Source organism: Brienomyrus brachyistius, chromosome 2 (genome assembly GCF_023856365.1).
Source record: "Brienomyrus brachyistius isolate T26 chromosome 2, BBRACH_0.4, whole genome shotgun sequence".
NCBI classification, from domain to species: Eukaryota; Metazoa; Chordata; class Actinopteri; order Osteoglossiformes; family Mormyridae; genus Brienomyrus; species Brienomyrus brachyistius.
In genome coordinates, this window is record NC_064534.1 from 23,456,668 (window position 1) to 23,483,724 (window position 27,057).

A 27,057-nucleotide genomic window follows, 5' to 3' on the forward strand; every position below is an offset into this window, starting at 1 on the left:
GACAATTGCTCTGGATTCAACATTCAATCACTATTTCACTGTAACATTGTGTTTTTGCTGGATTCTCATGTTTGTGAGAATGACTCAATACAATGACTGAGAATGAAAAGGGTTTCTGTGGATTTCAATTAGGTTCACAATGCAAATTAGAGTCCATGTTGCACATTTTGTTTGCTGCCACAATCATTGAGGGTGTGTAATTACGCATTATGTAACAACTCAAAAAAGTGTGAATGACGATACCCATTCTGGTTATTACAACACTGTATTATTACATTTTCAATCATAAAAAGTGCAACTCCCATATTTTGCAATGACCACCGCAATATGTAAATTACAATATGCGGGGAAATTTATTACACATCACATTCAAGCTATCTATAACAAAATGCAGCACATTTCAAAATATGTTTGTTACTTCATTATTACATAAACACCCACCCCCAGGTCAGGTTGGGGAGCATGCAGTGATGCAGCTCGTTGCCGCACCTACCACACGGCAAAACTCCTCGGGATCCCGGCTGGCGACTCCCCAGGCAGACACATGGCCCAGTCCGTAAATGGCTAACCATCTGCCGCAGTCAGGTGTTACGTGGGCGACGCTTCGGCCTGGTTCAGCCGCTTGGGTCCTCAGCAATGAGGATCCTGCAAGCCGGATCACCCTCAGGGAAACGTGCCACATGGCCATAGTGCCATAACTGATGCTCCCTCACAATGCAGGTAATGTGCCTCATTGTGTCTCAATGTGACTCCTCTAGCAACTGTTCGTTCAACACAAAGCCAAACCAGCGGTACTCAAGGATTCTCTGAAGAGACATAGTACAGGAGTCGTCCAGTCTTCATCTCAGCTCACTGGATAGTGTCCATGTCTCACAGCCATACAGCAAGACAGGGAGCACCAGGAATCTAAAGACTTGGACCTTCGTCCTCTTGCAAAGATATCAGGAGCGTAACACACCCCTTTCCGGTGACCTCATGAACCCACATGCTCTTCCAATCCATCTGCTGATTTCATAGGAAGAGTCACCAGAGACATGAATGTCAGTGCTGAGGTAAGCAAAAATCCCCATTCGAGGTCGACATTCTCACTGCAGACAAACGCACTACTGATGGCTGTGCCTAAGAAGTCATTAAAGGCCTAGATCCTCAGACTCCTTGCTCCGCCTCTCGAGGGCCACGCTCAGAGCCTCCATTGATTCCTCTAAGATCACAGCATCGCCAGCAAAGTCAAGATCAGTAAATCTTTCTTCACCAATGGACACCCTACAGCTGCAAGACCCCACGATTCTGCCCAACACCCAGTCCATACAAGCATTAAACAAAATAGGAGCACGATCACACCCCTGGTGAACCCCAGAATCAATTGGGAAGAACAAGGAGGTTCTCCTTCCACTCTGCACAGCACTCACAGTACCAGAGTACAGGCCGGTCATGATGTCCAGCAACTTACAGGGGGATCCCGCAAAGTCTTAGGATGTCCCACAGGGCAACTCGATCAACCGAGTTAAATGCAGAGTTAAACTGACTGCAAAGAATTTCTGCCAAAATTCACGCTTGCGCTCCATGAGAACCCTCAGTGTCAGGATACGGTAATTGGTAGACTTTTTAGGCATAAAACCAGACTGCTCCAGTCACTGACAGGGGAGTAAGTGATCACGGATCCGGTTAAGAATGACCCTAGCAAGGACCTTACCCAGCACTGAAAGCAATGATACTCCCCTGTAGTTGCCGTAATCCAGGCGAACACACTTCCCTTTCCAGTTTTCCAGTCAGTTGGGATGACGCCTGACTCATACATGGAAGATTGCCTGTAATGCTGGAGCCTTACCACCAGCCTGGAGAAGTTCACCTCGGATACCACAGATCCGTGTGGCCTTCCCTACCCTCAGCCAATTCACCACCTGTGCAATCTCAGTGAGATGGGGTGATTCACAGTTGATTGGAGGATCAGCCTTGAGTACCGTGGACCCAGAGATGTCCAACATCCTAGCTGGAGGGTTAGCTTTAAACAAATGCTCAACGTAGCCGGCCCAGCGGGTCACAACTGCAGTGTCACCCGTAAGGACCGTTCCATCACCCGCCCTGACTGCAAGTCTCTGAGGAACAGATTCAAATGTGTATGATGTTTCAATTCCTGTTTAAGCAGGACGGGGGTCACTAGACCACAGATGGTGTGTCACTTGCTTATAGATTCACCCAACAAACACCACCTTATCAGTCCTCAGAGCCCTCACAGCCGTCCTCCTCAGTTCCCTGTACAGATTGGAGTTACCACCAAGTCGTGCACTGTGACAAATCTCGATTGCTTATCCGGTCTTATCACGGAAGGTCTCCCACATCACATTAGAGTCAGCAGTCACACCCAAGTCAGCAAGTTCCTCACACAAGCTGCAAAATCGTCAGAAACGGGTTGAAGTTGGAGTCTGGCCAAGTCTCCCCACCCAGACAAAAAATATATATTGAAGTATGAACCAAACCATGGCTTAAATATAATGAAGTGAAAATTTTAGGGCTAACGACTATTTTCTATCAATCTACTGACTATTTTACAGATTCGTTGATTAATCTAAACGATTAATTTGCTTCCTGAAAATAAAATTGACCATTTCATTTAAGTTAAGTAAATTATTTGTTATTGCAAGGCTTTAGCTAACGGTTGCCGGGTTTTCGGCACTATACATTCATTGCCCACACCCACAATTCCATAAGCAGATTAGGAGTATGCCTAACATAGTAATGAGAGGCGTATTGTAATACCCAAAAAGTTACAGTAATCTGTAAAAATTCGGTATATCCTTATGCTTAGTAAATTCTGTTTTCAGAGCATGATAAATCAAGGAGGCCATAAGCACAAGTGAAGAAAGGGACAGTTCAGCAACCACAACACATTTTAAAAGAGGAGATACTGTGGTTAAACAAGGTAAAAAGACAGTGGGTGACAGTGCTTTTTGCACTTCAAAGTCCATTTTTTGGTATATATATATATATATATATATATATATATATATATATATATATATATATATATATTTTTTTTTTTTTTTTTTATCTAGTGTTGTTTCAACTTTAGTTTATGATAAACTTTGGTCCCACAAAGCCCAACACAGACGACCACACACCGGCACCAAACAATGCAGAATAAGCCCAGATTGTAGCCTAAACATTTTCTCAAATGCTTATTCAATGGAAATTCTAAGGTAGCAGGCAGACAACTTCATGGCTTTAATAATGACTGTATTTAGCAGGTATAAGCAACAAAATGTTAAAAGCATCCCCATACTAATAGTAATTTAATAAAGATAAATAGACAACATTTAAGGTTGTTTTGCCTCTTCTGGCGGTCCATAATACAGAATTGCCCTTATGCATTTCCTCTTCAGGTGCTCGTGCATAGTGCTAGTACTGCCTGCCATTGAAACTTTGCACAGCGTAAAACCACCTTTTTGCTTTGTGATAATTGAAGTACTCCTATAATTACAAAGTGATAAAAGAAAAAAACTTCAGTTATAAGTAATTAAAGCATTTTATAAATCAAAAAATGTAATTGTTGTTTATGTAGTTATTTCATGTGAAGTTAAGGTAATCTAACATGTTCTTTAGTATTCTGTTAACTGGTGATTGATAAAATGCAGATTTTTTTCTGCTAGATTTTCTTACACTGCCTAACCTTTTAAGAGCTTTTTGACTTAAGGGCCTGATGGGAGAACAGACCTACTCATGCTGAATTAAACACATTTTAGTAATTGTACAGCAAATGGTAACCTTGATCAAAAGGTACTGAAATATAAGGCTTAACAATATGCAGGGAATCACAGAATTTAAATCTAAGACTGCATGCAATGTATGGGGACTTCTAAACCTTAAACATATTTTGCATATTTCATACATCTAACCATACTACTGTTTCTAGAGATGCATGAATAATGGCTAACATACATCAGTCAACATCAGTGATGGCCAATGTTTGTTAAAAATCAAGACATCAGTCCAATGTATCAATCTTGGTTGATACAGCCTACTGAAACATAGACTTTAGCTAAAGTAAGCAGCACCAAAGCTAAATATAATTACTAAACTAATAGAGATGAATGTACTGAAACCATTTCTCATAGTGGAGGATGAGGAATTTCCTCATGCAACACTTGGAACCTCATTACAATGTCCCAAGGCAGCACAACTTCATGGATATCTCACCGTCTGCATTATACGATGCGGCTGCTACACATATTCACAAGTATTGTGACTGACACCAGTTTCACTGCACATTTGTGCAGCTCAGAAATTCACTGGTTATGGGTAATTAGACAAAAAAAATCATCAGTTGCCAATATCAGCCAAAATTTCCACATTGATGCATAACTAACTCTTACCGAAAGATCCAACCCAGGCACTAAGAAGCGAGTTCCCTGAATATTTGACACTTATATTATATTTAACATTTAATTCAGTGAAAACATCCAGATTTAGTTTCTAGCTGTAATCTCCAATTGTACACCACTGAGAAAGACTCACTACATGTTCATGTTTTTCAACTTGTTTTTTAAACTTAACCGAATTTTAAATAAGTGAAATTGCTAAACAAATTATTGATTATACATAGAAAGAGTGAAACTACACACTTTCAGATTGACAATTCCATCACACAATATTAACATTTACATGTATTTAGCAGATGCTTTTGGTCAAATTGACATACAGGCGAGAATCAGAGAGTGGTGTCAAGCCGGATCCCTGTGGAACTGGTGTTAAGAGGAGCCTTGCTCAGAGGTCCAACAATGACATCATTCTGCCAACCCCTGGATTTGAACCCATGGACCTTCTAAGACCTAACTAAAATTGCCACCAACCAACTCCTGTGAAAGGATCATCCATAAACTCTCCAACAACTTTGCCAGCACAAGATACTGAGGGGGGCTGGAGTCCATCTTATGCAGTAAATTGCCTAAGGTCCGCAAATACCTTAGACAGATGCCAATCCATTGCAGGGCACACAGATAAATGCAAGGCAAATTCAAGACTGCAGTTCACCTAGGTGCACATCTTTGGACTATGGTAGTAAAACAACACAGGGAGGAAATGAAAACTTGTGCTACAAACACACAGAAGGGCAGGATTCAAATTCCAAATGCAGAATACAGAAGACAAACTCCACTATTTTAATGTTAGCACAGAACATTTTACTTGATTTAGTTTAAAGTCAGTAGACATTAACGTTTTTAAACTGAAAATCATAACAGCATTTTTTGTTATATTAACTGCTGAAACCTCACAAGAAACCTCACATGAAACTCAACACCTGGCACTGTCATTCAGCACATGATCGCACAAGTGACCGTACCGAAAGCCATACTAACTCTGTGCACACAAACTTGCATTTCAGCATGCACTGCTCACTTTATTAAACCATTTCAGTTTTGGTTGCTCTTATCCATCTTACATAAACAATGATCTATAATAGTTTCATGGCGAGTCAGGGGTGCATCCTAGGAAATACAGCACAAGGCAGGACAGGAATCCAATCAAGCAGAAGGAAGAAACTCTCAGACACGCATACATGCATGAACTAATTTTACTGGAAATGTACACACCAGGTAAGCTAATGTTTTCATGACCAGCAGCAGGAAATGGGAGAACTAAAAAAACCTACAGGGGAAAAAAGGGCCCTAGATGTGTGGATGCGAGGCAACAGTGTGACCTGAGAGCCAAAGGACGCCAATGAACAAGCAAACACAAGAGCTACAATTTAAGTACTATGACTATAACTGATTATAACCATTAAACTTTCTGACCATACTCTCAAAGGATGAGAAATGAGTAATTATAATATAGTAATTAAAACTTCCATTTAAATGTAATCCTTTTAAATAAATTTAAAAATGGAATCATAAATGAAGCAGAATTCATGCAAAAGTTGCCAAGCAGGGACATTTTTTACAGCCAAAATTCTTTTCCATTTTTAATAAGTAGCAGTTGGACAATTTACATTCTTCTGTAATATATATTACACTGCATTATTCAAAACATACAGCAAAATAAAGTGTGAAAAAGTTTTAAAATTACCCAAAGTGATTTTTGTACAAGTACATAAGTATTGCCAAATGATTACTGAAACCAGATAAAGAACCACTGTTCCATTCTTACACGGAAATGTTCATTTATTAATGTGACTGAAAAATGTATTCCAAACAATACAACCTTCCTTCAAATTGTTTGCATTTAATAATAACTGCAGTTATTCCCATTTTAGCAAATGTTAGTCATGGAATAAAACCCTTTCCACTGCTGACAAGTCACTGTCAGTGTATCTGTGTTTAACAGCGCTAAAAACACTACTTAAACGACAGTAAACAATTTCTCAAACATCATTAAATCTAAAGCAACTCAATAACATAAAAGACACTTTTTAGAAAGCACAGAACTCTAGAAATGGCAGGCATGCTGCAAAACATGTTGCACAATAAGAATAACATGTGGAATTGATAAGGCACCGGGAAAAAAAAATTCAGTGGATCGTCTACAGAAAACACACCCAACCGCAGGCGCCCCAAAAAAGTTAAAACAACAATAATAATAATTTATTAAAACCGCACGGTTAAGAACTCAGACATAGTGCCATGCAACAACTACGCTTTCATTTCCTTATTTCGCAATTAATAATAGCACCTCATACGCAAATATCTGCAAAAATCATTTGATCGAAGTACAAAATGCACTTCCCTTTAGAACTCGATACAGTGTTACTATTCAACACTACGGCCGAGCAATGAAAAATATCTTATTGTCTGCCATGCTATATGAAGTAATATTGAATAGAAAATATTATCCTTTCGGTTTTTTTGCGCATGTGTCAACATGACCGGTAAATTTTCATACCAAGAAACATTTAATACTAGTACTAGTTGTGCGTGTTTTACGTAAAGTTTATTAAAATAATTATACAGTATTCATTTACTTATTCGATCCATACGGTTCAGTCACTCACCTTCCGAGCTTATCTCCGATTTCGTAATATTCCTCCACATTCTCCTGGTTGAACACGGTCATGTTCATGAGCGCTTCCTGGTCCCGGGATCACAAAATCGACTCTTAACAGTGCCTTTCTGTCAATGTCCCCATATTTTGTGGTGGTCATCGGTCATATCTGGCCTAGAAAAGGGGGCGACAACGATTCGGCGAAATAAGAAGACAACGGTGATATCCACATTGAAGCCCAACTTACTTGTTCCCCAATACAATCGAATCTTTGAATTATCGCCGCTCGCCTCTTACACTCAACGACTTCGGTGTAAAAAAACGGCAAATAGGGTTTTCCAGGTAACCCGAAGCTCTTCTACACGCTCCATACGTACACGGGAGGTACTCGAAGAATACAATAGCGACCGGCTAACAGGTTTAAGCTTTGCGTTGCCTAGAGAACGCAACTGTATCTCCATGAGCGTTTTACGGCACTCAGAAAACATCTTTTCTTAATATACCTAAATTATCGCATCCCCGGTTCTAAACAGCCGCTATCATAGCACGTGAATACAACATACATTTTTTTTCTTTTAAAAATGAAAACCTATACAGGTGATTAAATCAGTCTGGCCTTTTCCCTCATTTCACAAAAAAGAGCTAGAGATAAATGGACTCGAACAGGAAGACAACACCGTAAAAAACAGAACATACCTTTAAATCTCCACGACCTGTGTGGATGTCCTAAGTGCTGAGTCAGACGACTGTTTAACAAAGTGACTGTTTATTTCATTATTTTTTACTGCGACGTTTTAATGTTGCAGGAAATGGAAGGATTGTAACAATGCACTTGCGGCGCGTCTCTTGTGAAATGTTATACACCGCGCTGTTTGGTCGCCAGGAGGCAGCAGAGTGCGCTTTCCTCGCAACGCGAATTACGCCAGCCCTATGTGACACAACCTGGCGTTAATTAAACAAAGAAAACTAGAATAACGCGTCTGGAATGGGGCGTTAACTACATTAAATGTAGTGGCTAATTAACTAGAACAACAATTTCCCTGATATAAGACCGGTATTGCTATGCCATTGTGTGGAGGATAACGTTTAACTTCGGATGTATTTTTGCTGTAAGGTGAATCACTACATTTATTTTTATGATTCAAATTCATCTGTAGCCTAGAGTAATGTGTTTAGCTATTCGTTTACTCACACCGAAGATTTAAGGCTGGGTTGAATATTACCCTCAATAATTTCAACGTCTGCCAATAGAGAATTAAATAACATGTAAGCGGAGTTTCTTAAAATGAAAGACAGTCCCTGAATAAAAAAAAAGGTTCTGAGTAGAATAATTATCATATTTTGACCACATTTTTCACCTTTTATTTTGTTTGGGTACTCTGGTTTCCTCCCACAATCCAAAATATGCTTTTAAGTTAATTGGTGTAAATGGAGGCTGTCTGCCCTGAAGGGCCAACCCAAGCCCACCCACCCCAGACCCATTCCCACCCACCCCAGACCCATTCCCCACAACAGCTACAGCCAATGCCAACATAAAAAATAAATATATGTAGAGAAAACTACAGTTGGGGGTAATAACATCTGAAACTGCCTGTCCTGTTCAAGGTCGTGGGGGTCAGGAGCCTATCCCAGTGGCTATAGGTGCAAGGTACACAGACACACACAGAGGCTTGTAATTATATCTTTGTGGGGACTCCCCATTCATTTCTATGGGGAAAACTCTAATCACATCATGACAACCGAAACCTCTACCCAACCCTAACCTTAACCATAATTGATAAAAGAAATACAAGACTTTTGGCATTTTACTTTTTTGATTGCATCCCCACAAAGTAATATATACCTAAATATACACACACACATATTGCACCTGCAGCCACCAGTATAGGCACCAGACACCCTCCAACCCTGAATAGGTGAAATGGTTTCAGAAAATGGATGGATGGTTTATGATTGGGGTAAAACCAGCTTCATGTTCATCTCATTCAATCTTATTCAAATATCTCTTCATGGCTGTTGGATTCCGTAAGCAGCGTAACCAATCACTGAAATAAGTAATGTGCATAGCGACATAAAATTAGCCAATCAACATCCTTGAATCAGATGCCTAAAGAGCAATAAATTTATCGCCCCTAGCAGAGTCCTGGGCACTGGGGGTGCCACACCATAATGGGCGCACTAGGTGGGCTGCAATAGTACTGTATAGTCATCTTGGGCCGCCATCTTGGCGCTATCATATTCAGTACACTTCATATGGCGACACGAAATAACTTAAAGCAAAATAAATAAAAATGAAATAAAAGCCAACAATATAAAGAAAGAAAATGGATATTACTGGCTGTGACCCACACACTTTGAAATTAACATGGCTAATAGCCACCCCCTGTCTGTTATGAGGGTATCATTAATTATATGGTTTTTCAGACGTTGTCAGTAACACTGAAGCAAATGAAAACGACTAAGGTTAATTTGCTGATCGATTTATTTTATCCCTGGATGTGCAGCTTTCATTTAGCTGGGGGGACTGTCGCGGTTGTTTCTTTCTGCTTTCCTCTCTTGATGTCCTTGATGATGAGATGATAGTCTGCTGTCTCAAGTTCGCTACTAATGCCCAGTTAGTACTGCCTCTGTCATATATGGTGGCTGGTTTGCTCAACTTGAAAGCTTGAATGGCCTTTAGAATATGTTTCTAGCTGGATTTTTTTTAAAGATTCAGAGATTAGTTCTGCAATAATAAATGTAATAATTTATTAATCTGTTGATTTTTAATGCTAATGAAATAATTACTGACTGTTTCTCAGAGCACTGGTATCCTGCAGTTTGTGTTACATTGTATTGGGATGGTTACTGAAACTGACTGACTACGGCACAAACAGCCCCACCTAGAATATTTTTCAGCAGCCGACACTGGTGCCAACCCATCGCAGGGCACACTGACACACACACACCTATGTGCAATTTCATAACTCCAATTAAGCTCATAAAGATTCCAAAAAAATGAGTGAAAGACACACAATGCTGTCATTGTGTGCTATCTTAACTGATTTAATTTCCATGCATACACATTTAATAATATTTTATTAAAGCTGCTTTTATGATATTTTATTTCAGCTATGTAGAAATCTGGCATAGGAGAAAGCTGACACGGGAAAATTACATTTCAAAATACAGTATCAGTTAAAAACTTAGAATATGCTTCAAGGAAACTAGTTTTTTTTTCCAAAAATGACTCAAATAATTCATTTTCTGTAAATTCTTAAAATTGAAAAGGAAAACACACAGTACCGTATGCAGAACAAATGGAGTGCCAAATCATTGTTCAAGAAACTTGAAAATTATCCATACATTTTTCATAATAGTTACCATTAGTCTTCATAACAGGGTCACAAACACAAAGTATTTGGTTAACGAGTTTCAACAGGACTCACCCAACATGTCTTTCCAGCTCATCCACAGCTATTCGCAGAGTGTGTTTGTGTGACTTTTCTGCCCAGTTCACCCCATTCAATTTCTAAAGGATTGAGGTCTGGAGACTGGACAATGCCACAGATACAGAAGGTATGCGCTCACCGTCTCTACATCTAACCAATACACAGTGAGGTGAACCCTAATATGCCAAATGTCATGCCATAACACCGAATTCCACTCATGTTAATAGACAAGTGTATACAAATTAAAGCACAGACAATTATGGCTGCAAGCAGGTATACTCAGTTTTTGACAAGTCCTATGTAACTAATACAAATTGTCCAGGCTCAGGAAAAAGAACAGGATGTGATCCACATTAAAGCCCTCTTTTACTAATCAGTACTGGTTTCTTTTTTGCCAAACATATATATTTTCTTCCTTTTAATCCAAATAAATGCATTATTATTATTACATTAGACGTTAGAAAACTAAATCTTTAAGTTAGTGGATATCACCAAATGTTGTTTTAAATAATTTGTAAAATGTCCACATTTTTAAACCATATAACATAAGTTGCACTTTGACCAAAATTCACATGATAAAATCTGAAATGTTAAAAGAAGACAATGGTTTCATTCGGCAATAAACTTGTAGTAATTATAATGGGAATTGTTGATGTTTAAATACATTTTATTATTTATGAAATATAACCACTAGAGGGCTCTCCCTCTTGCAGTTTTTCTTGATTGCTTTGGCACATTTCATGAAACCTGCTTAACATTCTCAAGACTTTAAGAGCATTTCTGTTCATGCATATAGCACAACACTATGGTTTAGCTGCAAAAGCCTGTAACTTACCCAAAACTATTAACTCATGTCTGAGAAGCAAATGATTCCACCAGTGAATTAGTAAGTGCCACCAACATCAAAAGTACTATAAGCATCATTTTAACCATTGGAGTCAATTTAAGTTCTCCATCTGGGTCATGGGGGGTCCGGAGCCTATCCCAGAAGCTATGGGCACGAGGCAGGGAACAACCCAGGATGGGGGGCCAGCCCATCACAGGGCACACTCACACACCATTCACTCACACATGCACTCCTACGGGCAATTTTGGTAATGCCAATTAGTCTCAGCATGTTTTTGGACTGTGGGGGGAAACCAGAGTACCCGGACATGTGTTTGTGGATACCACACAACATGGGGAGAACATGCAAACTCTGCACACATGTAACCCAGGCGGAGACTCGAACCCGGGTCCCAGAGGTATGAGGCAACAGTGCTAATCACTGCACCATCATGCCGCCCCTATTATTATTATTATTATTATTATTATTATTATTATAATTATTATAATTATTATAATAATTATTATTATTATTATATCAGGCACTTTATTAGGAACAAATGTTTGTTCATGCAAATATGGAATCAGCCAATTATATGGCAGAAACTAAAAAAATTATAAAATCATGCAGATTCAGGTCAAGGTTCAATTGACTTCAAATGAAATATATACAGATGGACCATAGTAATACAAGTTGAAATAAATATATAGGTTGTGACAGTAAATCATATCAAAAACATCTTGCAGAAAAGTTGATTCATTTTAAATACAGCATTTAACATTTTCACTGAATTCTAACAAAAAAAAAACAAGAAACATTTTCTCACATTTAGCTACAAATTTGATGGATTCATCAACATTAGATCGAGGTAAATCTACCCTGTAGTTTAAAGCTACTCAGTGACACAGATATCATGATTCACAGAAATATCTGGTAAAATAGTAGATTCAAATAGTAGATTGATCAGCTACTTATAGCTCTTACTGAAGACTGTGACGCCGCAGGCATGCAGAAATCCAGGAAACCTTGGCGGGAGGCGACGATCTCGCCATGTGCAGCTGCAGAGCCGACCATGAGGAATGCAGACAAGACGCGACTGGTGGCTGCTGATTACCACAGGCAGGGGGGCAAGGCTGCCTCCCTCAGCACCACTTAAAAGCGTGTTGTGGGCAGACCGAAAGTACACTGGGAGTGAACGGCTTGTGGGTGAGGGGTGACTTCCAACCAGTGTTATTATAGTTTTGATTTTTTTTTTTACTTTTTTTAAGCGATTATTTTATATATATATAGTATTTTTTTAAGTTCTTCTTTTTATATTATTCTCAGTTTTCTTTTGTAAATTGATTAGATAATCCCATATGACAACGCGGTGCACGTTATGTACTAATGCCCTCAAAATGGACAAAATTATTAATGGTAAACATTAATGGTATTAATGGCAATTAAAGATAAACAAACCATGACTAAATAGTATTCAGGACGGTAACGGAAATGATTTCACGTTTATTTTTGCTTGATTTCAGAAAGTTTCAGAAGCAGTTTTTCTAGTTTGCATTTCAGTTGTATTTGTTTATTTCTGTATCTCCTTTTTTGTTGACGATAATAACCCTGCTGCCTGCATGGCGGAAAGCCATCCCACGTCACTGACAACCCTTCCCTGAGCCATGCCTACTCCTTACCCTGATGACACCCCCTGCCTGCATCCATCCTACCTTCCCCCATAGCTCTGAATAAAAACACCTTGCCTGGAGATTTCTCCTGCTGGCCAGCTTTTGTGAGTGTCTGTGCCTGTCATACTGGTGGAGGATGTGGGCATGAAGGAAAGCAGATGCTGACATGAGGGTTCCCTCCCCCAAACAAGGAGCCATGAAAGGCTCTTAGAGGGAGGGTCAGAGGGTGGAGAAAAGACGATGGAAGAGACGGTGTTTGGATAGAACATCCTGCCTAAACACACAGTGAAGGTGGGGGAGGGTCATGACAGTGACTGACAGGCAAATTCATCCAGGGCAGCATCTCCAGGACCCACAGGTGCTGGCTACTCCCACCGGGTGGCAAGGGGGTGTGCTCGTTGCAGAACCCTGGACAGCAGGCACCTGTTGGGATTTCAGGACCATTCATTTGGAGACCTGCCAACAATACAGCCATGAAGTTAACCCTGACAAACCAGGGATTGAGACAGATAGTCTCTCCAGTTGCAGATGCCTGCCTGAAACCAGTGCTGTCGTCATGAAGCACCCTCTTGAGATGCCATGGGAGTCCTTTAGGACATTGCTGCCTGAAACTCTCATTGAAGTTATGACTTTTTTTCTGTAAAGGCATTATGCCAATAATTCAACAATTTGTTGACATTATAAAGAACATGTACTTTTGAATACTTAAGTATTTTTAGAAAAAAGTACTCCAGTACTTTAACTCAAGTAAAACATTGACTGAGCAACTTTCACTTGTACTGGAGTAATATTTGCAGCAGTATCTATATTGTAACTCAACTAATGGAGTTGTGTACTTTGTCCACCTCTGTTAAGTATAGAGCTGAAGCAGCATATTTTCATATGTGAGTCATTATTAGATTACTGAGAACTTCTGGTTTAAATAAATATTAAAAAGAACTGAATTACCAAAACTAGCAGCAGGTTTGTGTTGTTTTTTTGTGAGTTCTTTCATTAAAAAGTGATTGTGTTTTAGAATAGTTTCATGGTCACATGAGACCAATGCCTGATTTTCAGACACATTCATCACTGCTCGGGGGCTGTTCAACAGTAAGATTTCAACAGTAAGTTTTAGCCTTGTTTTTATAGCCTGTATTAGATCTACACGTACCCATTAGTGCAAATGGTCAAGCTAGGCTTATTTTATCACTCACACACTATAGGCAAATTAGAGACAAATAGTCCCTTACCAGAGGAAATACCATTTTAATGTAAGGCGTTTTCAGTTTGGACAGGCACCTGGGGACATTTTTGCACTGATTAGCAAATTACTCTTCTTTGAACTAGTTCAGTTTGGACTGTCTAAAATCTCACCAGTAACCAGGACTTCATCAACCGTCAACTGACAATTTTCTCAACTAGCCTGGAAAGAATCTTCAGTAACTAAGCAAGATATCACACACTGTAAAGAGGAAGTGAGACTGCTGAGAGAACATGAAAAATTCAGTTATATTTTTGGAACCCAAACATCTGACCCCTCCTCCACAGGGAAACATATTTGTTGTTTTGCCAGTTGTATTAAGCTTTTATTTTTTGTCAATATTGTGGAGCTTACACACGAAAGAAAAATATAAGCCGCTAAATATCAAAGTCTACCATCTGGGAAATAACACTGAAGGGTGAGATATGAGACTGACTTGCCCTTTTATTTCCCATAGAATCTCAGAAGGGTTTCACAAAGAAAATCATAGCAAGAGTATTATGCCGTTTTTTGCTACAGATTGTTCAAACACACGCCATGACATTTTATTTGAAAACTGCTGAACTTCCCTGAATCACTTGATGCAACATTATGAAATGAATAATTCACATATACACAAATCCAAATGTTATGAGGAAATTTTCAGAATATTCCTCCTCAGGCATCTTTTCTGTTGATCGTATCTACATCTGATCATTTTTAGGATTTTTTTACTCATATTTTGCTCTGTGGAGAGTGAATCTCCTTTTATTATGTTATATTTTTATAGATTGCATTTTTTTAGTAGACAGTTTTATCCAAAGTAATGTACAATTGAGAAAGGAGTTTGTACATAATCACAGCACCTTGAAGCATATATATTTTTTTTGTAATGGTGATTTTTCCATATTCTCCATATTCCATATTCTATTCCATATTTGCCCACTCAAAATATATTAAAAGGTTTTGTTTTAATCAGATAGAAATTAATTAAGAAATGAGCAGGTCTGACGAGAGACATCATCATCAGCATCACTATCTAAAGTTAAAGTAGTAGATAAAGTAAATAATTAACCAGAAGTAGTTTTTAGATTATATGGGCAGATGCCAAGAAGTATGGCTTATGTGATTACCACACTAATCCTTAGACGCAAGCCATTCTTAGTATTTCTTGTAATCACAGCTTGACTGGAAGTGAGCGCTTTGATCATGATAATCCCAGAATTCACAACTCAAATCAAAGCATTCAACTAGCATGTCACAGGGAAGCTAAAGGAGGGGAAAAGCTAGGAAACATTGTTTGTTACATTTCATTTTAAAAAATTGACTGGTCGCTCCAGAGGATAAAACTTTCATAATTTCACATATTTGTGCTGCCAAATTTAAATTCCACAGGAGCATAAATTTATCATAACATTTGAAAGTGAAACATGGTGGTGCAAAAACAGATAAGTCGACTGACAAATATCTGGCAGCTACAATTCACGGGTATGTGGTAAGTCAACCCATTTCTGATAGAATGCTTGTAACTGTAGGTCTTTGAACATCGTTCAGGGTGAAGGCCTTCTGAACACAATTAGATTGGCCAGCTTCAACATTACATACACGTTTCCAACATGAGGGACTGTTACTCCATGGATAAAGGATTTATACATAATCAAAAACCAAACAATTTTGGAGCAACTTGCAAAAGCACTGACGGGTCACTATTAGACGTCATTTAGAAACCAACTACCTCAGTGTAACAGCTGTAAATGATACTCAAAGAGGACAAACATTTGGCAGGGGAGTGTGCTAAACATTATACTGATGTCACAGCAGGATAGAAATCCATCCACAACATGAAATCCAAGGAAAAATATTAATAGTAGGAACAGACAATGAATGCAATATGGTGGATGAAGCCAGACTCGTTTTTTGTGACTGTGGAGTGGATAGTGTGCTGGCGAAATGTAAAAGGTTGGATATACATTTCAAACATAGGACAGCTAATGCTGATGTAGATACGATTCGAACTGAGAAGGCAACAGTGTGAGATGGGACAGAAGAAAGAGCTCCCCATTCAGGATGTGCCCACAAGACGGTATTTTACTTGCCAATGATGACATGACTAATAAGAAACAAGCAACCATCACCGGCTAAAGAATCCCTCCCGCAATGATAAATTTGAAAAAAAGTGAGATGTTGAAAAGCATCTTTGACTTTGCAAGTAAGTCAGAATTTCATAATGTCACGTCCTACCAACGTGCCCCTGCTGTTTTGCCCTAGTGTGGCTCTAACGAGTTACACTGATACATATTAGTCTTACTTCCTATTCCTGCCCTTGTGCAATGCACTCCAGCTGCCTCACTTTTGTCTCCCTTCATCAGCCTTTGTATAAAGTTGCTTCCCATTCCTGTGCTCCCCAGTCCTGACATTGATGTTGTTAGTCTCGTTGTTCAGCTCCCCTGCGCTCCATTTTTTTCCTGTCTTTATCAATAGAATAGACCCTTCCTGTTTTTGCCCTGATTCCTGCTCTTGTATTGTCCAACACCCTCCCAACACATAACCCATCATTTTAATGCTGTAAGTACCTTAAGAAATCTAGTAAGCATTTTATTAATTTACATTTTTGGAGTGTAGGTCTAATTTATAAAAGTATTTTTCATTACATTTCATTTACATTTATTCTATTCTACAACATTTAAAATAAGAGTCTAAACTGACATTGTAATTGCTTTGAATGTAGCTTCAGTTACCAGTGCTGCCTATGGCCAGAGCAGATCGCTAATCTGAACTGTCCTTCATACTTACTTAATTATCTTCCATTTTGGTCATTTATCCTCCATGCTTTTAGCTTGTTACTATCCCTATGGCAGTATTTTCTTTCATTACACAACTGAGATGCACTTTTTTTCTTTACGAGAACAATGACTGTTCTGTTTGGGGCCACTTTTCTCCCCTTAACACAAGAGATGCATTTGCTGAGGGAGAGAAGCACCGTCACAGCTGAAAGGAATCAGGTTTCCTCCATGAAATCATTGAGATATTTTGAAACCTCAGTACCTTCCATTCCAACTTGTTACCTGAATAAATATCAGATTTGTGCCAATCCCCTTGGATAGGCTCAGATTTTCATATTCAAAATAATGTTTAGCGCAGACAATCCAACATGCAGTATATTGAGGCTGAAGATTAGGGGTTAACAGAGATCTCAGGCATCTCTAATATAAGAAGGGTTTACAGCTGCTGGTAGGTTAAAATTTCAGGTTTAAAAGTTCACAGGTTCATGGATGTTAGAATTCCTAGTATCGCTGTACAGGTATATGCTTGAATAAATAGTTTTGACCAGCTTATTTTATGAAATACGAGGACATTTCATGTAATTGCGTAATAATAACAATTCAATCTTTTGCATCTTGGTAGATTATATAAAGTAATACGGGATAGCTATGAAAATTCATTGTATAACCGTATTCTGTCATTTTATAACTTCATAATGATTTAATTTCTGGACAACAAATGATACATTCTTTTGTTTTAAAGGACAATTGCACCTTTGTTTTCATCCATATGTGGCATAATATGTGATAATGCATGTATTTGTCCATCATAATTATTTCATCATTAAATGGTGATTTTGTACTTCGTCAGGAGGTTCCTTGCCATGTGAGCAGCAACGAGTAGAGTTCTGTTGCAGTCCCATGGTCTCTTGTGTTTCTTAACCCTTGGGAAGCAAATGGCAGAAACAACAGCTGCATCCGCCACTCAAACCAGCAAATCTAAATCGGCAGTCAGGAAACACGCCTCCTCTTTGCCTTTCCCTCTGTGGATTACAGTATTACCAAAATATACCACCAAAATGATCTTAATGCACCATGATTAAAGGTTTATTTCCAGACTCCAGTTGTTTGACACGATGGAGTGATGGTGTATAATGATATATTTGTGTGCCGTACTACAAATTAATTCTAATATATTTATAAAGATGTGATTTTCCAAATTTCTGCAAATACAGTCAAATTATGATGATGTAAGGTTTACCTTTACCATAGTAATTACTTGAAATTGAGATGTGCACATATTGAAAGGCATGTGACACATCAGGACTTTAAGGGAATCACAGCAGTAAAATTTGAACTTCATTTGTCTGCTAAATAAGTATATTTAGAGTAAGGAATGATAGAGTGGATTGAGGAAGATCTGAGGTTGGCTGATTAAAGGAAAATCTATGATTTGTTGGTTAATTTGTCCCAAAAAAATGGAAACCAAAGCATTAAATATACCCTGTGATTACTAGTGTTGGGCATTTCAGGTCCAGAAGCTACAAACTCAAACCAAGATTTGATTTCTTCCAACCAGTTGTGTGCTCTGTGACTGTGACTCTTCATGCTGTACTCTTTGGTAGAAACAAAATCTTGGTTGCTTGCTGCTTGGTTGCTGTACCTGACATGCCCCCCTCTATCACACTTCACCATTGGCATTATACAGTCAGGCAGGTACCATCCTGCTGGAGTCACATCCAGAACATCACATCACATCCAGAACTCAGGCTGCCAGATGAATTAATTATCACCCTAGATAATACATTACTGCTGCACCAGAGTCCAGTGTTGGAAGGTTTGTGTGCCGCTGCTTATCTATGGAAACCAACACTGGCCAGCTGCCTGAGTTCCTCAGCTGACTAAGTCGCTGTGCCTGTGATTGAAAGAGTTCTGGTTCAAGCCTTGGTATTGGCAGAACAATCACCTGTCTGTGGACTCTTGAGCAAGCCCCGTAACCCTGACCTCCAGGGGGGCTATGCACTAGATGACCCTGTGATGTGACCCCCAATATGGAATGTGACGTGACTATGGAAAGCACGATGGGGTAGGTGATGATAAAAATTGCGATATACTTGTGCAAATGGCAAATAAACAGGTCTTGTGCTGACACTGCTTACAGAGACAGTGAGTGTTCCAGCTGAGGACACAGAATTATTATATACTGCATTTTTTAGCATTCATTGTTTCTTTTCTGTGAATCTGTGTGACCTCCCTGTTGTTGCTGATTCCTTTTCACGATCATTTTAGTTTTTGTTTACTTTGGTAGCTCTAAAAGGGCAGATATTTCTGAAACTGACTAGCTGGAAAGGTGGCAACCTATAACTGCGACTGATTCTGCAGCCGATGTTTGTTGCTGGTAAGTGCATGTCCAAATTCTTAATTATATATCTATGTCAGTAATTGGTGTTGCTGAATTAATCAATTAGAAGGAGCTTCCAGATACTTTTTTCCATATGATGCAAACACAAGCTAACAATAATAACAATAAGTTACATTTATATACGGCGGCACCTATCAGAATCCCAAGATTGCTTTACAGGAAAAAAAATTAGTAATCAGGAAAAGACAGTAGAAAAATGTTCATGTAAGAGAAATGTCTTTAGTTGAGATGTGTAAGAAGAGAAGTAAGAGGAGTCATGGAGAGATTGTGAAAGAGAGTTCCATAGTTTGGGGGCCATGGCACTGAAGGACCTACCACCCATGGTGGAAAGTGTGGTGCGTGGAACGGCAAGGAGATTATTATTAGAGGATCTGAGAGAGCGAGACGGTGAGTCTAGAGTTCACTGAGGTAGTGAGGAGCGAGATTATGCAGAACTTTATAACTGAGAAGCAATATTTCAAATGTGAACGGAGACTGAACCGGTAACCAGTGTAACTGTATAAAATGTAATGCTAACTTGAAATAGTGAAGAGTATAGTACCAACAGTCAACCACATAGAGATAAGGCATCTGTATAGCACTTCCTGAGATAACCGGCATATACATGAGTTGATTCACAAACAGCATTCTATCTCCATCCATCTTTCAGCCACGTATCCTGATCAGTCTGGAGAGGAACAGAGATGATCCCATGCAGAACAGGCCACAAAGTACAGTAGCATAGACAAAAAAACAATTACCCAAAGTAAAGTATATTTTTTTGAGAAAACAGGGTCAAACCCTGGAGTAACTGGGGGTTAAGAATTTTACTCAAAAGGCACAACAGTGAAGCTACTCTGGAAAGTGCAGTATTTGCAATCGGGTGATTGGAGCCCAGCCTGTGTGATCATGCACTGAGCCAGTAGTAGTCATGGACACAGAGTAGTGAGCATTGCTTGCTGCTCAGTCATTGTCATTGCTCTTTGAGTATTATGCTCAGAGCTGTAGGTAAGGTATATTTGTAAGGTAAGGTATTACATAAGGTACATGAAATGTTATCTAATTTACAGCACATGTACTGAGTTCACCCTTGTCTGAAATTAAATTTACATCTGTAATATTTTTATATCCATACTAATGCTCCCTTTCCTACGATATCCTACTTCTCACCTCCCTTGGTAATTCTGCCCAAAATTCCACATGTCCTCCCGATTGACTTTTGGAAACTTTCTCAGTCCAGGCAGCTGTATATCAAATCACCCAAAAATAGACTAAAACCAACATTTTTTCTTTTGCTTAAAACATTAGGCTTGATTTTTACTGAGTCTATACACATTTTAGGACAGATTTTTGGATATGGGCACTTTAGATGCTTCTCATTCTGCTTGTTCTGCTATGTTAATAGAAACAATTCTAATTCACAAAAGAAATTACTGCACAAACAGTCCCGCAATGCTTAATATTATCTTCCTTATCACATTCCATGATCATTCACACTATAATGTCAGAAAGGAAATTATATAAATGGACGGTTCCTGTAGGCCCATTTCCTGCGTCTGAGTATTTCCTTCGCAAGAACACTGCATATTAACCCCTTCAACCTCCGGCAGACACTTGATGAGTTTTCCTGTCTCCCCATTTACATAAATGCACATTTTTTTGTTCAAATAAAAAGCCATTTTCAGATGGCTAAATTGTGATGGATGCCATAAGTATCAAAGCTGCTACGTTATCTGAGCACCACAAGACCATGGACCACAGGATAAGTTCTGTATTCTCCTTCAGTAAGTTTTCGCATTACCACTGCATGGCATGCTAGCAAGCAACGTGCGGCAGGGCTGTACAGAGACTCATTGAAGGGCAGGTGCTCAAAGGTTAAAAAGGGCTACTCAGTGGATTAAAAGTTCATGCACAAGTTCACCTTAAACAATTCGGGCAAAAGGGACAGGTGCTCAGCCTCCCCCTGCACACCTCTCATTTCTGCACATGCCAGATGTGTGCCAAGGTCATGGACTCCATCCCGCCATGACACCAGGAATCAAAGCCAAAGCTCACCTTGAGAAACTAGAGCCGTGTGTGTCATTCATTCCGAATTGATTGAAACATTTTGTTGCAGCTTAGTGTGCAATTGAACCTAAATTCTAGTTCGGTAGGACTGGAGCTTCTTACTCTGAAGTTGGGCTGACGTTATGTCTGACGTTCTACCAACGTTGGGCCAGCGTTAAATGTTAGCTGGGAAAGTACAATGAAAGTAAAAATTTTCATTCAGTCATTTCATTCCGAATTTTCATTTCAGTCAAAGTCCGTCCGCCCGATTTTGTTGTGATGGGTCACATTTATAACTAAAAAAGGCATTGATACATTATTTGGTCCTGTTGGCATCCACTATTCTGGGACAACGTTCGCTGCAGACGATGAGTTGACGTAAACCCGATGAGCAGATGCACGTCCGGCCAACGTCTGCTAATGACGTTGGGCCGACGTTATGTCTGACGTTCTACCAACGTTGGGCCAACGTTAAATGTTAGCTGGGAAGCTGTCATGGTTGTGGTATACTGTACATTCTGGACGTTGGCTGCACGTCTCGACAACGTCCGGGACTGACCATGAGTTAGTCAATACCCGATGTTGTCAGGACATGAAGCCAACGAAGAAAAGGGATTGTTATGGAATCCTTTAAACTTTTTCTGTGGAGGTATAGGATGTACAGTTCATCTTGATCTGCAAAGAAATCTGTATAAATTCGATCTTAGACATAGAGTAAAGGTCTATGAGACGTCTGCCAGATGTTACGCCACCGAAAAATTTGGACGACATCAAGTGTATTTCATCGATTCAGAAAGAAAGGAAATTAGCCTATTAAAAGGCAGTTAGTGTATCTAACAAACAATAATATCCAAAAATCTTATTTTCATTATGTAGACCATTATGTTGGCCAGACGTTGTGTTGACGTCCGCTTTTGACCATCGACATAACGACCAACAGCCGACATCGGCCCAACGAACCAATGTTAGCTGGGGTGTTATGTACACGTTCTGGGATCCTGCCCCTGCCTTGTTACCCCTCTGCTCTCACATGCTCGTCGCATTCTGGCACCTTCTGTTTTGCCAGTTAAACACTGCCTTTGTGTCTCAACCCTCTACACCACGTATATGGGTGCCTTGTATGCAGAGCACACTTCAATAGAGCATTTGCCATAGATCTAGAAAATCGCTGGAAGAGCTACAGGTCAATGGAGGTATGAGGGCTGGTCTAAGAAAAGCTCTAGAGTTGGCCTATAGATGATGTGAATACCCACAGATGGCATGAAGATAAAACTACAGGTGTACACACATTGCCTCATGGACAGGGTAGTGCTAGCACGCTGCAGCAGATTGGGCCAGCTGCCCATGGAGAACCAGCGCTTTTATTCTACTCAATATATGGAGCCAAAATATGGAGTTATCCTTCTGTCTTTGGGCTATTATTGACTAGTCATTTTTACTATTGTTGCCATAAGCCATTGAATGTTAAGTTTAATTAATATGAATCTAAACATTGGGTATAATATTGTTATTGCTAAGAAATGTATTATAAATGATAATGGTTTCTAAATAACATACTTAAATAAATGAAATGTTTTCGTATTTCAAGCATACTACTAACATTGCCCTTCAGTTTTACTAAGCATTTAAAGTTTTTACGAACATTTGTTTTAATTATCCTTCAGTTATGTAGTTAAAGGTGAAAGTAAGCCTATAGCCTAATTCAAGAAGCAGGGGACAGATACCCAATGGGATGTTTTTGAACTATGGGAGGGGTGAATACAGTATTTAATTTTAGGGAGTGAGGATAATTCAGCGCAATGTTAACTACTTGCCTTAGAGGAAGGATTTGGCACTGGGAATGTTTTACATACATACATATGTATATCACAAACGGAAATAGAATGGTTCTCTTTCATTTTAATTAAAAGTTCTTGCAGATAACAACAAACCCCTCTTACAGCAAAGGCTGAAGATCAGGCAGCTGAGAGAGGAATGTACTTTTGGATGGCGTTTTAATCTATTAAATTATGGAAAATACCCCAGTAACGTGTTCCTTGGAAGTGTTTCCATTCCGGTATGTTTGATTTCCCCAGGAGTACTTAATAGATCATTTTATTTTATATGCATGCTCCACCCCCCTGGCCCAGTCCACTCGTTTCATTCCAAATATTCATTCCCCAGCATCCCCGCCCACACAACCAATCCACACACACACACACTACGCTTTCACTACGCAAGATTTAAAACTAAGTGTTCAAACCAATGGGAACTTCCCAACTTTCTGGCAGAGTTAAGAAGGCTGGGGGAAAATCCGTCCGCGTAAAAGTAACGTAGTATTCCCGTCCGGTTTGTTAAATTCCGCATGCATACATAATTAAGAGTATTTAAAGAGTCTTTCAAGTAATATATGGGATATGAATGCTAGTAATATGCGTCGCTGTTACCGAAGGAATACGAAAAGAGCTGCTTGGATATCTATAGCACACTGAAGGAAAAATTACAACAACAACTGTGCACAACCAAGAGTTTTGGCCAGAAGTGCTGGAATGGAATGAGCGTCACCTAAGGCTTGTGGAAATCTTTTTTTTCATATTGTTTTAATAAACTATGGAGAACAAAGGGATCCATGAATCTTTACAACAGACAGCGCTGCCACTATAATAATTTTATAACACCGGACAGTATCTTAAGAAGATTTATAAATCAAGATTATTACAAACAGCATTTTGTCGTAATTGGAGGACTAAAGGAATCAATTGGGTTTCTGCAGTTTATTTTTAACACATGAATAAACAGAAATATATACTGTGACCAAGTTTTCTACCGCATGTTTGCAGTCATCAAAATGGCAAGGTCTGCCAACTTACTGTCCTCTTTACACAGAATGGTTTTTCATTTTAGTTGCATATTTGTGCTATTTCCCTGTTTTTCAATTGCTTCTCCTTCTCGTGGTCGTCGACTGATATGCTGGCAAGCAATAATGAAATGTCAAGATGAACCGGAATGCGACCATGCGTACCAACAATACGCTCTTGCATGCGCCCCCGTAATAAATGGAGAGAGAACGAAGTGTCCTAGACATTGCATCGCCTCTTTCATACAGCTCAACCTAACTAAAAACGGGCCATTTCTCGAGGATTGTGATTGTGCTACGGATATTATTTGCAAAAATGCTAAACGTGCTATAGAGCCTTGCTTACCTCGGACAAGTAACATGGGCTGCACGGAAGCCCGGCGACGCTGCGAAAAAGACGCTCAATGTAGCACTGCCATGAGCCAATACTTGTTCCACTGTAGTAAACTGCTTGACGGGATAAGATGCACAGACGCTTGTATGAATGTGATTGCAAACATGCGCAAAATACCCAAAGCAGAACAATTAGATACATGCATTTGTGATGGAACGGAGAGGACAATCTGCGAATACGTAAAAATGAACATGAAAACGCTTTGCTTTGGGTCTCACCGAACTTATGATGGTAGTGGACTGCCAGATTCAGAGGAAGATCATGATGGGATAGACGAAGAAGCCGATTATCAACTTGTAGGTAGTGCAGGGTATCCTGAAAATGTTTACTGTATTTTGAATTTGGTGGCATCTATTTTGATTTTGTATCACGTGTTTTAAATTTTTCAATTATTTACTGCACCTATTGCCAGCACACAAAAGCAACTAAACATTTCTCACTCTAAAGAATTTAAAGTCACGTCTATTCTGAAAAGAAAAAATAGATGTATTTTCTATGCAATTTACTATTTTAATATAATCGACGTGGAAGCAAAGTAACTGCTATAACAAATACGTTTTTTGTTTTCAAAACTACTGCCATGCCTCAGCTTTATTGTTGAAAACTGGATCGTCCAACATGTATAGTTTTTATAATATTGAAACTTGTGTTAAAATTTCTGAACAAATTCTAAACAAAAAGCTATGCACTGCCAGCTATAGAATATAAATTGTAAACATGATTGCACGTTTTATCAGCATGCAGGCAGTCCATATGTAATATTCAATTAATGGTGAAATAAAGTAGACTTGTATATGATGATGTGTCACAATACATTCAGAATTACTATATGCATAAATACACACGTGCACGTGTAGTCAGACCTTAAAATCTGAATTGCAGTTTTAAATGGAATGTTTAATTGTACGTAGGAAAACACTGCATTATTTGTTGCATGCAGTTCAGGGGTTGTTTAATTTTTGTGTATTATGATTACATGCGTTGTTTACGTGTAAAAGTAGGCTTTGCATAGTTACGTTCATTGCGTATTTTTAAACGCTTATGTTTCTGTCAATAAACACACTTAGTCACGAACGAACATTATATGGATATTTGTTGATTTGAACGTTGAATTTGTACGCTTTCTGAACGGGAAAATACTGCGTTATTTTTAAAACGAACCAGCAGGCCTACTTTTAACGTTGTATCGAAAACCTTTTACAGCACTGCAATTATATATAAATCCATGATTGTTTTAGTATTCTACGTGTAATAAAGAACAATCCCTAAATTTTAAAGTGATGTCAATTCAATGCTGCGTTTATGAATTGTGTTTTTGGGTGTTTTACGTGCGTTGTTCATAATCATGATTATCATTTACCATCTTAATGACAGAACAAAATCTTTCAACGTGCGAATTACATGGAAGTATTACTTTAATACGATTTTTTTCAACAGTTAGTTATTACAGTACTGTGGTGTTACTAGAAAGTTTTCTTCACATTTCGAGACTAGACTTGATTAACAAACAGTTTATAGACTTCGTTTATAGTTGGTTGTGATTTTATTGTTTAAAATTTAAAAAATAGTTCATACCAGAAAAGAAGATATCCTTACATGTAAAAATTATGTGCATGTTAATATATTGAAATGGTATTTATAGTAATTGTAATTTTGAGTGATTTATATTATCATTAAATTCAGTGAATATAAGCAAAACACATGAGTATGGCAAAGCAGTGGTACAACTTTTGCAGCAGTAAAAAACAAACCAACCAAGGCAAAGTATTAGAAATGGAAAAGTGGTCATACAGACCTATCATGGAGACATCTAAAGACAAAACAATAACATCAACAAGGCAGCAGTGGTGTACCTCAGTGTTTGTCAAACTGACCCTTGGAGACCCCTAGACCATATTTTTACCAGGAGCTGGGAGGGTCTAAAAATGTTGGCTGTCTGGCAGGGGAGCTGGGGGGAGCAAAAATGTGGAGCATCAGAGGGTCCCAGAGGACCGGGTTGAAGATAAAGTCAAGGGAGGCTACTACAAACATATCCAATTAAACTAAAGAAAGCATAGCCTGGTTTGCAAAGTTTTCCCTCAAGGATGAATCTGCATATGACTGTTAGTATTAGAAAACATTCACTGCAATCAATGCTAAACACAGCAGTTACGGATAGTCTTTAAGGTTCATATACCTTAAAGACTAGGAGCACTTTGAAGTCAGTCCAGAACCTAACAGGAAGCCAGTGCAGGGAACAAATAGCAGGGGTTATATGTTCGAATTTCCTGCTCCTGGTGACAATTCGAGCTGCTGCATTTTGAATACGCTGCAAGGTGTTTAATGTGCGGTGTGTACTCCCAGATAACAGTAGTGTAACCTACTGTATACAAAGGCATGTATCAATTTCTCAGCGTCTTGAATAGTGAGGAATGGTTAGAGTTTGGCAATATTACATAGCTGTAGAAAGCATACCTTTTATATTGCATCCGCATGCGATTTGAATGAGAGGCTTGTATTT

At 38.9% G+C, this 27,057-nt stretch overlaps 2 protein-coding genes across 4 annotated transcripts in view; one reads left to right on the forward strand and one right to left on the reverse strand.

The window, feature by feature from the left end:
• The window catches only part of LOC125722583 (death-associated protein kinase 1-like), a 38,675-nt gene extending 30,805 nt beyond the window's left edge, over positions 1 to 7,870 (reverse strand). Inside the window, exons 1-2 of one of the 3 annotated variants that reach the window (XM_048998766.1) lie at positions 7,669 to 7,867; positions 6,983 to 7,146 (exon numbers count right to left, since the gene is read on the reverse strand). In XM_048998766.1, the coding sequence (XP_048854723.1) occupies positions 6,983 to 7,050 (68 nt within the window). In that variant the 5' untranslated portion in view covers positions 7,051 to 7,146; positions 7,669 to 7,867. Of the gene's footprint in view, positions 1 to 6,982; positions 7,147 to 7,269; positions 7,611 to 7,668 lie in introns of those variants that run through there. The other 2 variants (XM_048998774.1, XM_048998780.1) reach the window with 2 other exon arrangements.
• Positions 7,871 to 23,532: 15,662 nt separating this feature from the next.
• On the forward strand, positions 23,533 to 25,834 carry gas1a (growth arrest-specific 1a). The gene has a single exon (XM_049003360.1). The coding sequence runs from the start codon at positions 24,137 to 24,139 to the stop codon at positions 24,935 to 24,937; it is 801 nt and encodes a 266-aa protein (XP_048859317.1). The 5' UTR covers positions 23,533 to 24,136; the 3' UTR covers positions 24,938 to 25,834.
• The last annotated feature ends 1,223 nt before the right edge of the window (positions 25,835 to 27,057 follow it).